The sequence below is a fragment of the Mustela lutreola genome, chromosome X, assembly GCF_030435805.1.
Source record: "Mustela lutreola isolate mMusLut2 chromosome X, mMusLut2.pri, whole genome shotgun sequence".
Classification (NCBI taxonomy): domain Eukaryota; kingdom Metazoa; phylum Chordata; class Mammalia; order Carnivora; family Mustelidae; genus Mustela; species Mustela lutreola.
Genome location: NC_081308.1, coordinates 17724463 through 17739950, shown reverse-complemented (window position 1 = coordinate 17739950; position 15488 = coordinate 17724463). Strand labels below are relative to the sequence as shown.

Here is a 15488-nt window from a genome sequence, read left to right as displayed (position 1 = left end):
AATAAACAGAATGAACAAATCCTCACTATACCTTCAAAATGTGCTCATTGGACACCTTGTCATCAGGGGACACATACAACCGGATGAACACAGAATTGCTGTATTGACCACGAAACGTTGCAAGGGTATGCAAGAGACTGAACTTCCTCTCCGACCAAATACCTTCGGGACCAATGTTAGATTCGAGCACAGGCCAGCGGAAAGGGGAATGTCGCAGGATGTGTAGCAATGGTTTGGCATCTGCTTTTTCGATCGCTTCTGAAAGGGAGCAAATACAAAGAAAGAGTTAGAATTGCAGATCGGATCACCAAACTAGAATTCAAGTACATCTTCTTAAAGAACATTCCCTATAAGACCCCAACTTCACATTTCACCTGTTAGAGAGAGATGCAGTGGACTGAGCAGGACCACAGAGACAGAACTAGCTATGGCTCACACTTTAATGTGACTGCCTGAACCAGGTATTCTTGTCAGGAGAGCGGACTACAGAAGCTGCTGGATATTCCCAACAAGAAAAGATGGGCTTGTTACAGCCCAATGAGTGATATTAGGCTGAGCATACCCTGCAAGATGTAGGAACAATCCTAAGTAAAAGAAACCATTCAGTAAAACCAACCACTCCCCAATACACGTGAATTAATGCTTCCAGACTCCTTGACCATCTATTATCACACTCTTCCAGCTCACCAAATAATACCCCAAATTCTAAACAAGGTAACACACTTCCCACAGGCACTGGCTTCTCTTCCTACAGTGGTCTTGAGGAAACACACCAGATCAAATGGCAAGTGTTAACCTTAACTCCAATCAGACCCAAGACACCAAGACAGGCCCAAGACACCCACCTAAGATATCTGTTAGGCTGATGGAGAAGCAGAAGGAGCCTGGCCCACCTGGGAATCAGGATTGTCCTAGGCCTGGGTAAGCTTCTGTGGGATACAGCAACACTCCCAAATGCCCCCTCTCCCAGGCTCCTTCCCACACCGGACAGGGCCTCTGGATTCTCATTTCCACACCACATATGGTGGGGTTTGCCCTCCTGACCCTACGCAAGTTTCTCATGGAGGAACTGCTCCGTAAGGAATCCAAGCCAAAGAAATAAAATTATATTCTTATTTTCTCTATCAAGCCAGCAACAGAACATTAAGACAGGGAGAGTCAAGATTCAGTCCTTGAGAATTGTTCCCTTTCTCAAACAACACTTTTAAACATTAATCGGAATCTTAGTAGTTCTCGTTTTCCTTAAAGAACATCTTTAAACATTAATAGACTCTCTGAAGGATAGGGTGTTAAATATTTCAGTTATTTCCTTTATTACTCACTCTCATTCATGCAAGATGAATAAAGGATTTTGGCTTTCTGTATGGCTTCGGTGTCCCGCCTTCTACTGATAGATTTCTCCAAAAGGGCTGGGAAAGTTAAGAAAGGATTCATTAGTATCCACCCATACAAGGTGCAACTTAGAGGTCATTCCATAACCACAGTCCCGGCCTCCGGATAATTAAATGTAAAGACAGACAACCCTGGAAAAGATACATCTATAAAAGATATACAGACAGCACGACCAAGTCCAAGTTGCTTGAGGTTCAAATTAAAAAAAAAAAAAATTAACCTTCTCTTTTCCCAGGTTCTCTTAATTCAGAGAAACCTGAAGTTCAATTTCCAACTCAGACTGGACCTGCTGCAGGGGTTAATGTTTTTGCCACCTACATAAAAAGAAACAGAATTCATTTATTCAAGAACCAAAAATAACTGAATTCTGTTCTTTGTTTCTGCACGGAGTAATATTCTCAAAGGACGCAATTTCATCAGGGTCGGGTTTCTTAAGATTTCCTCACCGCCCAGCCTCTCCAGGAGGTCACCTGGAGGAAATTGCCCATTAGAAGTTTTATTCGATGTTGCATAAACATGCTGTGGACATGGGAGAAGTTGTTTAGACAGGAAATGGAGAGGCGAGATTGGAAAGCCTACCCAAATTGCCTGAAAACTTGTCCAATTCCCCATGCGGAGTCCTGGCCATTGAAATGAGGTCATGTGTATAAAATGGCTGTCAGCGTAGACATGAGCCCACCCAGAAAGTGATGTGCACTTTGCAACATCACTGATGCTCTTGCTTGAAGGTGGAAACTGGCAGCTGTCATGATTAAGGGGAGAAGGAGGGAAAGGCAAGACTCAATAAAAACTGCTCCCCCTCCCCGCCAAAACACACCTTGGATGTACCGGCAAGTGCTCATTTACCTACATGGAGCCAAGAGGAAGCATCCCCGAGCAGTACCACAGCTGACATGGAGCTGTGGCAGCCTCCTGCTGTCAAGGCATGTGGATTTTATTTCTGAAACAACCCAGCTGCCTCCCAATGATGGCACAACAGATGCCCCCATTGTATTCTGAAGAGCTTCAAGATACATACAACGGAGAGTGCTGATCCAATTAATAATTACATATTCCCTGAAGAGGAATCTCCACTTCTAAACTAGAAGTTCTACCTTTCAAAACAAAACACAAAAAAAAGGCAATACAGAGCTCCTGACCAGTTTTTTATCCACACTTGTATATCAAACAAGTCCAATGAACTCCACAGATTCAAATAAAATAAATTGAGTTGGATGTGGGTGTTTTCAATTGTTTTGACTTGTTTGGTGTTTCTTATGTATTATCACAGCAATAAAAGCAGGATAACTAGCCCCAAGGATCGAGAAGGAAGATTGTTTTCTTTTTTTAATAAACACAAAGCTCTAAAACCATACTCACATACATTTCTATTCAAATCAGATCAGGTGCCTTTCCACTGTATTACCTCCACAGTCGCTGGACTGTTGGGGAGACACATTTGGAAGTAAATAATCCAAATTCCATTTAGGGATGTGATGTTCTTCTGATGCTATAAACACTCCACAGATTGTAAACAACAATGCCCTGAGGACCCAAACAAGCCTTGGGAGCGAAAGAACTCAAAGTAGTACGTATGTACCTGAGTGTGCACCCAAGGCATTCTGTGTATGACAAGAAGGTAAAAAGAGGACATGCAATACTAAGTAGGGCATTCCCAAAACCCTAACAGCGCACAAATATCAATAATTTGTTAAGGCACATCCCAGGGATACCATGGGTTCAGTTTCAGATTACTGCAAAAAAGTACATATTGCAATAAAGCGAGTCAAATTAATTTTCTGGCTTCCCAGTGCATACAGAAGTCATGTTTACACTGTAACAGCAGATGATTAAATGTGCAATAGCACCGTGTCTAAGAAACAATGTAATACCTTAATTTTAAAAAATACTTCATTGCTACAAAATGCTAACCATCATCTGAGTGTTCAACTCATTACATTCTTTTTCGCTGGTGGAGGGTTTTGCCTAGATGTGGATGGCTGATGACCGATCAGACTGGAGCTTGCTGAAGGTTGCGGTTGCTGTGGTAATTTCTTAAAATAAAACAACAGTGAAGTTTGCCACATAGATTGGCACTTCCTCTCACAAACTATTTCTCTGTAGTATGAGATGCTGCTTGATGGCATTTTATCCACAGAACAACTTCTTTCAAAACTAGAGTCAAGATGCTCCCTGGTGGTCTAGTGGTTAGGATTTGGCGCTCTCTCAAAACTAGAAGTCAATCCTCTAAAACCCTGTCACCACATTATTAACTAAGTTTATGTAATTTTCTAAATCCTTGATTGTCATTTCAGACCTTCACAGTGTCTTTGCCAGGAGTAGATTCCATCTCAAGAAGCCACTTTCTCAGGGCGCATGGGTGGCACAGTCAGTTAAGCATCTGACTCTTGTTTTCAGCTCAGGACATGATCTCAGTGTCGTGAGATCGAGCCCCACATTGAGCTCTGCACTCAGCAGGGAGTCTGCTTGAGATTTTTCCTCCCTCTCCCTCGTCCTCTCCCACTCGTGCTCTCTCTCTCTCAAATCAATTAATTAATTTTTTAAAAAGACAAAACCACTTTCTCTGTTCATCTATAAGAAAAAACTCCCCATCCATTCAAGTTTGATCATGGCATTATGTCAATTCAGTCACACCTTCAGTTTCTACTTCTGATTCTAGTTCTCTTGATATTTCCACCACATTTGAAATTACTTCCTCTCCTCAAGTCTTGAACCCCTCGAAGGCACTCATGAGGGATGGAATCAGCTTCTTCCAGACTCCTGTGAGTGTTGGTATCTTGACTTGTTCACAAGGATCACACATGTTCTTAATGTCATCTAGAACAGTGAATCCTTTCCAGGAGGTTTTCTATTTGCTGTCCCCCGAGCCATCACAGAAATCACTACCTGTGGCAGCTATAGTCTTGTGAAACCTATTTCTCAAATAATAAAACTTGAAAGTGAAAATGACGCCTTGATCCACGGGCTGCAGAGTGGATGTTGTGTTAGCAGGCATGAAGGCAACATGAATCTCACTGCCCATTTCCATCAGAGCCCTGGGTGATCAGGTACACTGCCATTGAGCAGTTCTAAGTTTTTTCTGAGCTACCAGAACTCAATAGTGCACTTAAAATACTCACTAAACTACGTGTGAACAGATGTGCTATCATCCAGGCTCTGCTGTTCATTGAGAGCACAAGCAGGGTAGACTTAGCATAACCCTTAAGGGCTATGAATGGTCAGAATAGTCAGTAAGTGCTGGCTTCAACTTAAAGTCACCGGGACTGCCTCAGCCCCCTAATAACAAGAGAGCCTGTCCTTTGAAGCCTTGAAGCCAGGCACTGGCTTCTCCTCTCTAGCTATTAAAGTCCTACATGGTTTCTTCCTCTATATAAGGCTGTTCCATCTACACCGAAAATGCATTGTGTAGAGTGTAGTCATCTTTGTGAATCATCTCAGCTAGATCTTCTGGAGAACTTGGATACCTGGGTAACTGGGAAACACTGCTTCACCTTATATCAGGGAGAGAGCTTCTTTCCTTAAACTTCATGCATCCACTTCTGCCAGTTTCCAACTTTGCTCCTGCAGCTTCCTCACCTTTCTCAGCCTCCACATAATCCAAGAGAGTTAGGGCCTTGCTCTGCATTAGGCTCTGACCTATGGGGATGTATATGATGGCTGGCTTGTCATCTTCTGTCCAGACCACTGCAACTTCCTCCAGATCAGCAAGAAGTCCGTTTTGCTCTCTTATCATTCATGTGTTCACTGGAGGAACACTTTTAATTTCCTTCAACAATGTTTCCTTTGCATTCACAACTTGGTGACCATTCAGTGCCAGAGTCCCAGGTCTCAACATTATCTTCCTCACTAGGCTTAATCATTTCTAGCTTTGATTTAAAGTAAGAGATGTGTGAATCTTCATTTCACTTGAACACTTACAGGCCACTGTAGGGTTATTAACTGGCCTGATTTCAATATTGTTGCATCTCAGAACAGGGAAGCCTGAGGAGAGGGAGCAAGATGGGCAAAGAGCCAGTTGGAAGAGCAGCCAGAACGCACACAACATTTATCAATTAAGTCTGACATCTTCTATGGTTCATGAGGCCCCAAAACAATTACAATGATAACATCAAAGCTCACTGATCGCACGCAGATCACCGTAACAAATATAAGAGTAATGAACAGGTTTGAAATATTCTAAGAATTACCAAAACATGACATGGAGGCATAATGTGAGCAAACGCTATTGGAGAAAATGGCACCACATAGATTTGCTCCATGCAGGGTCACCATAAACCGTTACTTTGTAAAAAAATGCAGTACCTGCCACCCCCAAGAAAGGGAAGTCCCATAAAGTGAGGTAACCCCTGTCTATGTCAAAATTCTGTCTTCTGTACCCTTTCCCTTCTCCTCACCTCCTCATGCCCAAGCAGGCGGGAGAGCATTGATATGCAGACAGTGTCCTGGCAATCAGCTGGCGGCATCCGTTTTCTTTATCTCTGTATTTGAATTAGTGGTAAGAGCAATAAAGCCTGGAGAGTAATTAATGAGCAGAAAACAAAGGCTGCCTATCAAAGGCAATTACGCAAGTTATTAAAATGTCCCTAAAGCACCCAGAAGGGCTCCTGGGTCACCCACACAAGGGCATTCCCGTCATCCTCTGTGTTGTTTCTTGGACCATTTCTCAATCTTCACCCTCTTCCAGGTATTCTTAACCATATTACAACAGAAAAGGAAAACTCCAGTTCATAAAAACGTATCATGCACCAAACCTGAGACTATAAAGCTGGATTCAAAGTGCTTCTGATCATCAAATTCGAACAGAACACAAAAATATTATGTATTTTTTCTCATTAATATTAATCAAATAAAATCATCAAATTCTTCAATATAATCCAAGTTCCCCATTTTTCTGTGTATGGTTAGTGTATTTTGTGTCCCATTTAAGAAACCTTTGCCTGTCCCACTCATAATCTATGTTTTTTACAGAATCCTTATTGTTTCACATTTGGATCTACAGTCCACATAGAATTAGTTTCTGCCCATGGTGTGACAGTAATGCCTTTGTAACACAACCCTGGCTTTATAGGGTACACCTAGAGGGAGAATTTTAATGAAGAAGGTACTTTTGGTCATTGAGTCAAGTCCTGTGAGACAAAAAGTAATCTCGGTACATAAAATTGGCATCCACAATGACTAGTCTCCGTTAAACTGAGTAGTCTGAGGGGCAGGGGCTGGGTCCCATTCATCTTAAGCACCCACGGCCTACTGCTTGGCGTGGCTGGTGCTCAGTCCACAACTGCAGAGCTGAATTCCTGAAAAGGTTAAGTCTAAGAGTTTTTCACCCAACAGAAAAGGAACTGTAAGAAGTTGCACTTCTTTTATTATTGCTTGTTATAATCAGCAATGTCCCGATTACACAAACATCCACAATCTGCTTTTCTCACATCCTAGTCTCTGTATCATACAACGAAATCCAAGACTTCATTGGTTTTCATGAACACCAGGTTTTGGGATTCCTAGGTTTCATCTTACCAGTGGTCTCAGTTCAACTATCTGCATCCTGGTCTTCCATTTGGGGGTAAATACTTAGTTGGCATTCAACTTCCTTTAAGTTCAGAAGCTGAGACAGGACCACCAATCTTTCTCATTCGTTTCACTTCTCCTGCTGAGACAGGGCCTTTATTGGGGGCTCTGGAACAGGAGAAGAGCGTTCCAAAGAAAGGCCAAACTCCTGAAGACTCGGAAGGCCCCTAGTAAGTCAAGAGCTCACAACAGTCAAACGCAGCTCAGGCCAGTCATTTGAAGTTTCTACTATATTTAAGACCTTTTCACCTAAAACCGTTTTCAAACATTTCACGTGCACAAATGAGGCCAATGAGCAAACACCTCCCAAGAATCTCGGGGCTGAACTGATGCCGTTTGAAGGAGATGGCCTCAGAGCTCAGAGACTCTATCAAAACCTGCTCCTTTGTGTTCTCTCTCCCCACCCCGCAACCCTGCTATGTGTCTGGGCTACAGGGAATCCTCCGGCTACCTACTAGGAGGCCGAGGGATGCTGAAGCTGGGGACCTGATGTGCTTAATGCAAACAGCAACTGCATCCTAAAACCTTCCCATCACATGTCATCAATGTGAATTCTCGACCTCACCGTAGATTATGCCAACACTTCTCTCTTAGAAGGAAGGGGGAGAGTATCTTCTAAGTCTAGATACAAGGAAAAAAAAAACAGGAAAAATCAAAACACTGACAAGTCGAATCCACATTCTAAGGGAAGTTACGTCCTTCCATACCTATGTAACAAGCACAATGTTCTCCAGAAATTATGTATATATATATATATTTTTTTTAAACAATTTTATTTATTTATTTCACAGAGAGAAAGACAGCGAGAGAGGGAACACAAGCAGGGGCACAAGGAGAGGGAGAAGCGGACTCCCCACGGAGCAGGAAGCCCAATGCAGGGCTCGATCCCAGGACCCTGGAATCATGACCTGAGCCGAAGGCAGACACCTAATGACTGAGCTACCCAGGCACCCATAGAATTTATTTATATATATATATATATATATATATATATATATATATATATATATATATATTTTTTTTTTTTTTAGCCTATCTTATGGCCTGGTTTCTCCTTTGGTGGTACTTAAAAACCATCTTCGGATGGTCCATGGCAGACTGTCACCTCTAATCTTGCTATTTTTAGTCCTTGGTGATTTTCCAGGCTACAGACTTCAATTTGGTTTCCAGGCTCCTCAGTTTATTTACCATACAAAAAAATTTCATTTTTCTAACTCACACTGCACGGGTATTAAACTCTTAGGCAGCTGGACCTGGAGACTCTAAATCAGCTTGCAAAGCCCGTTGTTATTCTCATTAAAAAATAAAATTCAAGTTAACTAAGTCACGGTCTGTGGATCCCATAGCCCTGGTGTTTTCACACGACTGGTGCGCTCAACTCTGCCCAGAGCCGGGCAAGCATGGCGTCACTGGAGTCTTTCTGACACACAGAAAAGACAGGACAAACTGCTATTTCTCATTCTTCTGGGAAACTCCCACCTCCATACAGAGAGAGACCCTGTCAAAATCCTTTTCTTTGTTCATTTTTTATGATCATCTTATAAATGATCGTTGTTGGCTGGCATCAGCTTCAGAAAAGGGGACAGAGATTATTTTAGGGGCACTAAAAATCCTCTATGTCATCGATCTAAATCATGGGTTACCAAATAACATAAAAATACCCCCCATTTAACACAAAAGACCTCTTTGCCCATAATGAAATCAATTTTATAAAACTGCCAGACACTACAAAAGTCTAATAGAAGGTAACTCTTTTATTATGCCCACTTGCAAGCAAATTTATAAGGATTACACTTATCAGGGTTACACTTCAAAATAATTTAAACTAAATTTTCATATTACTCTTTGACAGCATAGAATTGCAATGAATCTACCAATATGATATTTTTAAAAGATTTTACTTATTTATTTGACAGATAGAGATCACAAGTAGGCAGAGAGGCAGGCAGAGAGAGAGGAGGAAGCAGGCTCCCCGCTGAGCAGAGAACCCGATGTGGGGCTCGACCCCGGGACCCTGAGACCAGGACCTGAGCTGAAGGCAGAAACTTATCCCACTGGGCCACCCAGGCACCCCCCAATATGATATTTTAACTCATAAAAGTAGCTTTCCTAGTTAGATAATTTGGATCTTAGCAGATAATTCAATGAAAGGCCTGTGGTGAATTTAAAGTCACTATAATCCATCTTCACATTTTTTTTTTCCTTGAGTAAAAACCCTAATTATTTACTTTGTCCTACCTATTTCTACCATCTTACTGTTATAAAGGAAAGACCATGTGTGGTTATATTCCCCCTGCAGGGGTCCTTCCTCAGTAGTCCTAAACATCCAAGGACCCAAGGTGATATCATTCCTTTATTAAACATCTGCTCTGTACCAGGTGTATGGTACACGACCTCAATTAGTCCCCCATAAAGCCCGGTCATGCTCTTATGACCAGGGAGACTCACTCCTGAGGAACCTAGCCAGGGATTGGAGGCCATGGTGAGGTTAGGTAGGGCAGGACATAGTTAGCTGGTCCCAAAGGCTTTTCTTCATGTTATGTCTAGTCTAAACCAGTGGTGTCCAAACTTGAACAGGCATCAGAATCATAAAACACCGAGTTCTGGGTCTTCCCCGAGAGTATCTAACTCAGTGGGTCTAGGGTGTGATCCAGAAATTTGCAATTCTAACAAATTCCCAGCTAATGCCAATGCTTATAGGTAGAGGGAACACACTCTGAGAACCAACAGCAGTCGCCCGCACTCCTTACCTCCCCCAACTTTAAACGAGGTATAGTTGACAATTTTCTCCAGTCCTTCTTGATGCCTGTGATCCCAGAACATCACCAGCCCAGATTTCCTCCTCCCCCATTCCCCGTCCCACTCAAAGTCAAGGTTGATTGCTGATTTCCTCACTCCACAGCTTCGTTTTCATTAAATGTCAACATTCTTCAAGGAAAGCACTACTTTGTTTTGTTCTGGAGAGCTCTCATCATACTGGCCCATTTAAGTCTAAGTTAGTTCCTCAGTTCTGCAAAAGTCCACCTTTAAAAAGTTCCTTTCTCAAAGGTGAAATGCGATGGGGGTTTAAGGCAAGGGTTGATGCACTCGCTCAAGAGCGAAAACAAAACAAAACAAAACCAAAAACTACACAATGTCAGGAATACTTCCAAAGTGAAAAAAAAAAACAAAAAAACAGGACAGCTATTTTCAACTCCAGCTAATACCACGCCCCACGGCAAAGAAGAGTGAGATAAATACTGCATCCCTCAAATCCTAAAAAATCTGAGCTCTAGACTTCACAATTCCTCCCTCATCTGTGAAAGTGGCATCAAAACACTGTAAACATAGGTTTAAAAACCCACTTCCCAACTAACCCCTGTTTTCACTCCCACCTTCCTTGAGGAGGTAAGAGTAGCAGTGGTTCTATTCCTGGCTGTTCAAACTACAGTGTGTGGTCAAGGAAGGCTGTCCTTTTTAAAAAAAAAAAAAAAAAAAAAAAAAAAAAAAAAAAGACTTTATTTATTTGAGAGAGAGAGAGGTGGAGGAGCAGAGGGAGAGAGACAAGCAGACTCTGCACTTAGCTCAGAGCCCGAGGCAGGGCTCGACCCCACGAGACCCTGAGATCGTGACCTGAGCTGAATTGGACTCTTAACTGAGCCACCCAGGCTATCCTTTTTAACTGGGGTTTCTAACAGTGAGGGATTAGGAACTGGGATCTTTTCCTTCCCTTCTTTATCCCAAAGAGGGGAAGCAACAGCACCTTCAGCATAAGTCAAAGCAGCGAAAGGGCTGGCAGGGAGACAGCAAACTTCCCTGCTCGCTGCCTGCTGCCGGGGCTTCCCCAGCAGATTCTGGGGAACAGGACGTGCTTGGAGAAGTACGCTCCTCGGGTCAAAGAAACTGGGGGCTACAGAGAAGAAACAATGACCCTTTATGCTGCCCTGAGGAGAACACAGAGAAAAGAATATCCAGTAACGCTTGGGGTTTTCTGTAACAAGGAAGACCGACTCTATCTTCATCTGGATCCCAAGCTAGAAAACAGAACAGCATGGCAGGGCCTTGACAACGGTTCTCCATATACCAGCTCGCCTCTCCAGGCCATTCTCTACAAGTGGCCAATGTGCTCTGGCAAAACCCATCATGCCCCTCAGTGTGACATTTACAAATGGGCTCCCAGTGCCTGAGGACAGAGGAGAAAACCTTTACACCGCCTATAGGGCCTGAAGGCTCTGGCCCCTCCTTTCTCTTCAGTCTTGTCTTTTGTCCCTTTTCCCTTCTGACTCTGAGCTCCAATCACACTGGGCTTCTTGGGTTTCCTCAAAGGCACCAGCTAGACAAAGCCTCTGCTCATGCAAGTCTTTCTGCCTGGGTTAAAATTGGAGACATTTGAAATGTTAGACCCATAATCTGTGGGGGACAAATTATATGGCTGGATTGGTTTGGGCAAGTCACATAATTTCCTTGACCTTCGCTTCCTCGGATGTAGGGCAAAGACAGAAATAAACAATGATGGCCAACAGCACCAAGTTAGAGTGAGGAACCAGAGAGAAAACAAATGATAGGCCAAAGGAATAAAATTAGTAACAAGAAATGTTTGGGCCTTGGGGAAATGAACTTAAGAATTCAGAGCAGACAGCAGGTAGCAGTTGCTCCATTTGGAACGTAACCGACCTGACCACTGGAGGAAGCAGACCTGTGAGCATACCGACCGGCACGTACTCGTGTGTGTTTCTGAAATATCGGTTCCCACACTGAGCTCAGCTATTGATGAAAACAAAATCCCCTTCTCATTTTCTAAATTAAAAGGTCCATCCATGTTTTAAAAATACCTCTCATTGTATAAATATAAACACCAGTGAGCTGTTCCAAACAAACATTTCTTATTTGTGACAAGCTATTCTCCAACCGGCATATAATTAATTTTCCTGTTATGCGTAGTGCCTTTTTACACAGAATGTTCTCTTGACAATTTAAAGCAAATAGTCCATCATTACTAATTCATTAAGCATTCAAAGAGATGCTATTAATCACAATGAACTAATGTGGTATTAATGGGTAGGTTATTAATCTGCAATTACATGCAGATTTCCTAATAAATTCAAGTTGCCCAAGTTTTTTGAGGAGGAAGGCAAGGAAAAACAAAATGAACAAATCTTTCAGAAAACAAATTAAGGGGAAGAAATATCTCTCCCTGAATCATAAAACATTAGACACAGACTTCCTGTTTTCTTTTTATCCTAAGAAACCTTTGTTTTTACCCAACTTGACATTTGTAAGTCACAGATTTTCATCAGAATCATACTGTGAATGGAGGAAAAACAAAACCACTCATGCCCCCAGGAGAGGTGAGTTTCCTCAGTGACATACTGGGTCCTCAGTTGTAGTAAAGCCTGGTCACTCATCACGTGGTCCCTAGACCCTCAGTGTGGGCATCACCTGAGAGCCTGTCAGAAATGCAGACCCTTGGGTCCTTTCTCAGACCCACTGAATCAGAATCTTCACTTTAACAAGATTCCCAGGTGATTTATGTACATGCTCAAGGATGGAAAGTCCAGCATTACAGTCTGGCTTTGTAGCTACTCATTAGAGGCGAAGAAGGAAGTGGGGGAGTTTGCTTATACACCAGTGCACATGAAAACCTAGAATACAGAGGAGGGAACATCATGCAAATCTCACTGAGTATTGTTTAAAGCACATAAACAGAGGCACCTGGGTGGCTCAGTGGGTTAAGCCTCTGCCTTCCGCTCAGGTCATGATTTCAGGGTCCTGGGATCGAGGCCTGCATCAGGCTCTCTGCTCAGCAGGGAGCCTGCTTCCCCCTCTCTCTGCCTGCCTCTCTGCCTGCTTGTGATCTCTGTCTGTCAAATAAATAAATAAAATATTTTTAAAAAATAAAGCACATAAACAAGGTGGATGGACTAAGCAGTTGGGGAGCCTGGTTTAGTGGAAATACAATTTACATAGCATAATTCATCTGTTCTACGAAGCACATTCCTTTCCACGTCTTCACATCTCTGAAACTGGAATCCATCTGAAAACTGTCAGCTGGGCACAGTCACTGCCCGCCTGTGTGGGAACGTGATTGAGCAGTTCCCATAGTAGGCCCTGGAAATGAGTTGGCTGCATGGCCAGTAAACTGTCACTTAAAAGGTCCTCAGAAAGATTTCAATATGATTTGGGCATGAAATGAAAACTTATTGCATCTCCAAAGAGGCAATCAGGGAGCACTTTTTTAAGGAATGCTGAATCACGGCCGCTATGGACAGAAAGAAGACAATGTCTTGTGAGAAAACAAAAGCGCTGATGACTTGAAATCAAAAGAACTGGGAGGAAGTTTTAGGACGACTCGAACCAATCTCTCCTGCTTGCATTTCATGCAAAAGAGTCCTAAGATAAAAAGTAATGTCTGCAAGAACTCTTTCAATGAACATAAAGTAAAAATGTCAGGGGAAAAGATGGCCCAGGGTAGGAGCGCCATCTTTGTTGGCGAACATGAAGTAATGGCGCCTCTTACAGGTGACGGTATTTCTAATTCAATGAACTAGAAAGGTATTGATTTAGTTAAGGCTATGAAAGACTCAGCCATGGGTGCGAGTTCTCCTGCTTAATTACAAGTCAAATGAACATAACAAATTTGCATATAACTAGAGCACTGTCATCCCAGAAGACCCAGCATTTTTCCTTCTGAAAAATAATCAGTGTGTCCGGAGATGGAAGGCAGTATGGAATTTAAATAAAAGAAGGCAATGTAAAAATGTTTCCAAATGACTCCAAAAGCATTCGAAGGACACGTGAAGCTGTGGCGAGGGGAGACATTCTGAGTCCCGCATGGCAGGTGCCACAGGCACATGGCGGCTTTGGCTGAGGGCGCGGGCAGGCACACGGGCCCTGGCAAGAGCAGTTCCTTGGACATCCCGCCGCACCATGGGCTGTGCAGCCTTCAGACCTCAGCTGGAGCCACAATTGCCTGCTTTCCTCACCCAGCACTTCCCACATGTTCTCCACCAGACTTGTTTCATTCTGGCAATGACCTGAAGCCGGCAAACCCTAACTTCCTCTTTTCCACAGCTTAAAGTTTCCAGACAGACGGTGACACCTCAGACCTCAATTAAAATAATAGACCTTCAGGTCTTCATTTACTTGTACTGGTGTGTATCAAGACCAGTGTGCAGATCAAGGTGGGGAAGAACTCCCTTGTCTTTTCCTGCATTATTCTGGGACTTGGCCAAAAGGTTGGAAAATGTAAATTGAAAGAAATTCATGAATTCGGGCATTGCCTGGCATTCTTTAATGTCGACTAGCAAAGCATATTGCCAGAGCAGTAGTTTTGAATGGGTCTCAGTTCATAAAACTCAGAGAACTTTCTCCAACGGACGGTGCCTATAGTTCTTGACTCAGTTGGTTTGGTTTTTCACCCTTGAGTAGGTTTTCAAATTGGGCCCCATGATAAAGTCACCTGGTGGGGGAGGAGTGGTTAAGAAATCCAGAAGGCCAGGCTCCATCCCAGACCAATTACATCAAAACCTCTAAGGCTGGGCCCTGGGCATCTGTGCTCCCTCATGAATTCAGCATGCTGCCATCAGTGAGAGGCACGGGTCTAGAACGGCCCTGTCCACTGCAGAACCAGGAGTCACGTGGGGCTACTGAGTAATGGAAATGTGGCCCATCCACATGGAGATGAGTTACAAGTATAAGAAGCATACCAATTCCAAGACTTAGGAAAGAAAGAATGTGAACTGCCTTGTGAATATGTTTTTATATTGATTACATGAAATGGCAATTCTTTGGGTATGTTAGGTTAGACAGAATCATGGGATTTTACCTGTTTCCTTTTTCTTTTCCTAACATGGCTATTTAAAAATGGAAAATTACATGTGACTTGCATTTTTGACTCACGTAACATTTCTTCTGGACAACAGTGACTTTATAGGTTACTAGCTGTGTGAATATGAAATACTTAACCTCTCCAAGCCTCAGCTTTCTCAACTGCAAAATGGAACAGCGCCACCTTCTTAGCTGATCTTAGCGTCACCACCTTAGCTCTGGGTGGCTCAGAGGGTTAAAGCCTCTGCCTTCAGCTCAAGTCATGATCTCAGGATCCTGGGATCAAGCCCCACATCGGGCTCTCTGCTCAGCAGGGAGCCTGCTTCCCTTCCTCTCTCTCTCTGCCTGCCTCTCTGCCTACTGTGATCTCTGTCAAATAAATAAATAAAATCTTTAAAAAAAAGTTTAAAAAAAATAAAGCAGGTTATCCCTACACAGTGCCAGGCTTGCTAGGCCCTTCTCCATGTGTATTCCTAGGATTTTTTTCTTTTAATCGTTAAAAGTTCACTACACAGTAAGGAGTAGAAATCCTGCCCATTTGTAATACACTGGGGGAGAAATGGGGATTTTGCCACATCTTAAAGATGCTCAACCCATTCCACACTGTCAAGTTGCAGTTGAAATTGAATTGCAGTTGCAGTTGAAATACTCCCAGAGTTGAAAGTGAGAGTACAGCTGAGGCTATCTCATCAGGGAGATTGGAAATCCAAGGGTAGAATTTTCAA

The 15488-nt window shown here is 42.9% G+C and overlaps 1 protein-coding gene across 2 annotated transcripts in view; it reads right to left on the bottom strand.

The window, feature by feature from the left end:
- The window catches only part of PHEX (phosphate regulating endopeptidase X-linked), a 211781-nt gene that overhangs the window by 172429 nt on the left and 23864 nt on the right, over window positions 1-15488 (bottom strand). For both annotated transcript variants that reach the window (XM_059157512.1, XM_059157511.1), the window contains exons 4-5: window positions 1323-1409; window positions 32-258 (exon numbers count right to left, since the gene is read on the bottom strand). In XM_059157512.1, the coding sequence (XP_059013495.1) occupies window positions 32-258; window positions 1323-1409 (314 nt within the window). The remainder of the gene's footprint in view (window positions 1-31; window positions 259-1322; window positions 1410-15488) is intronic.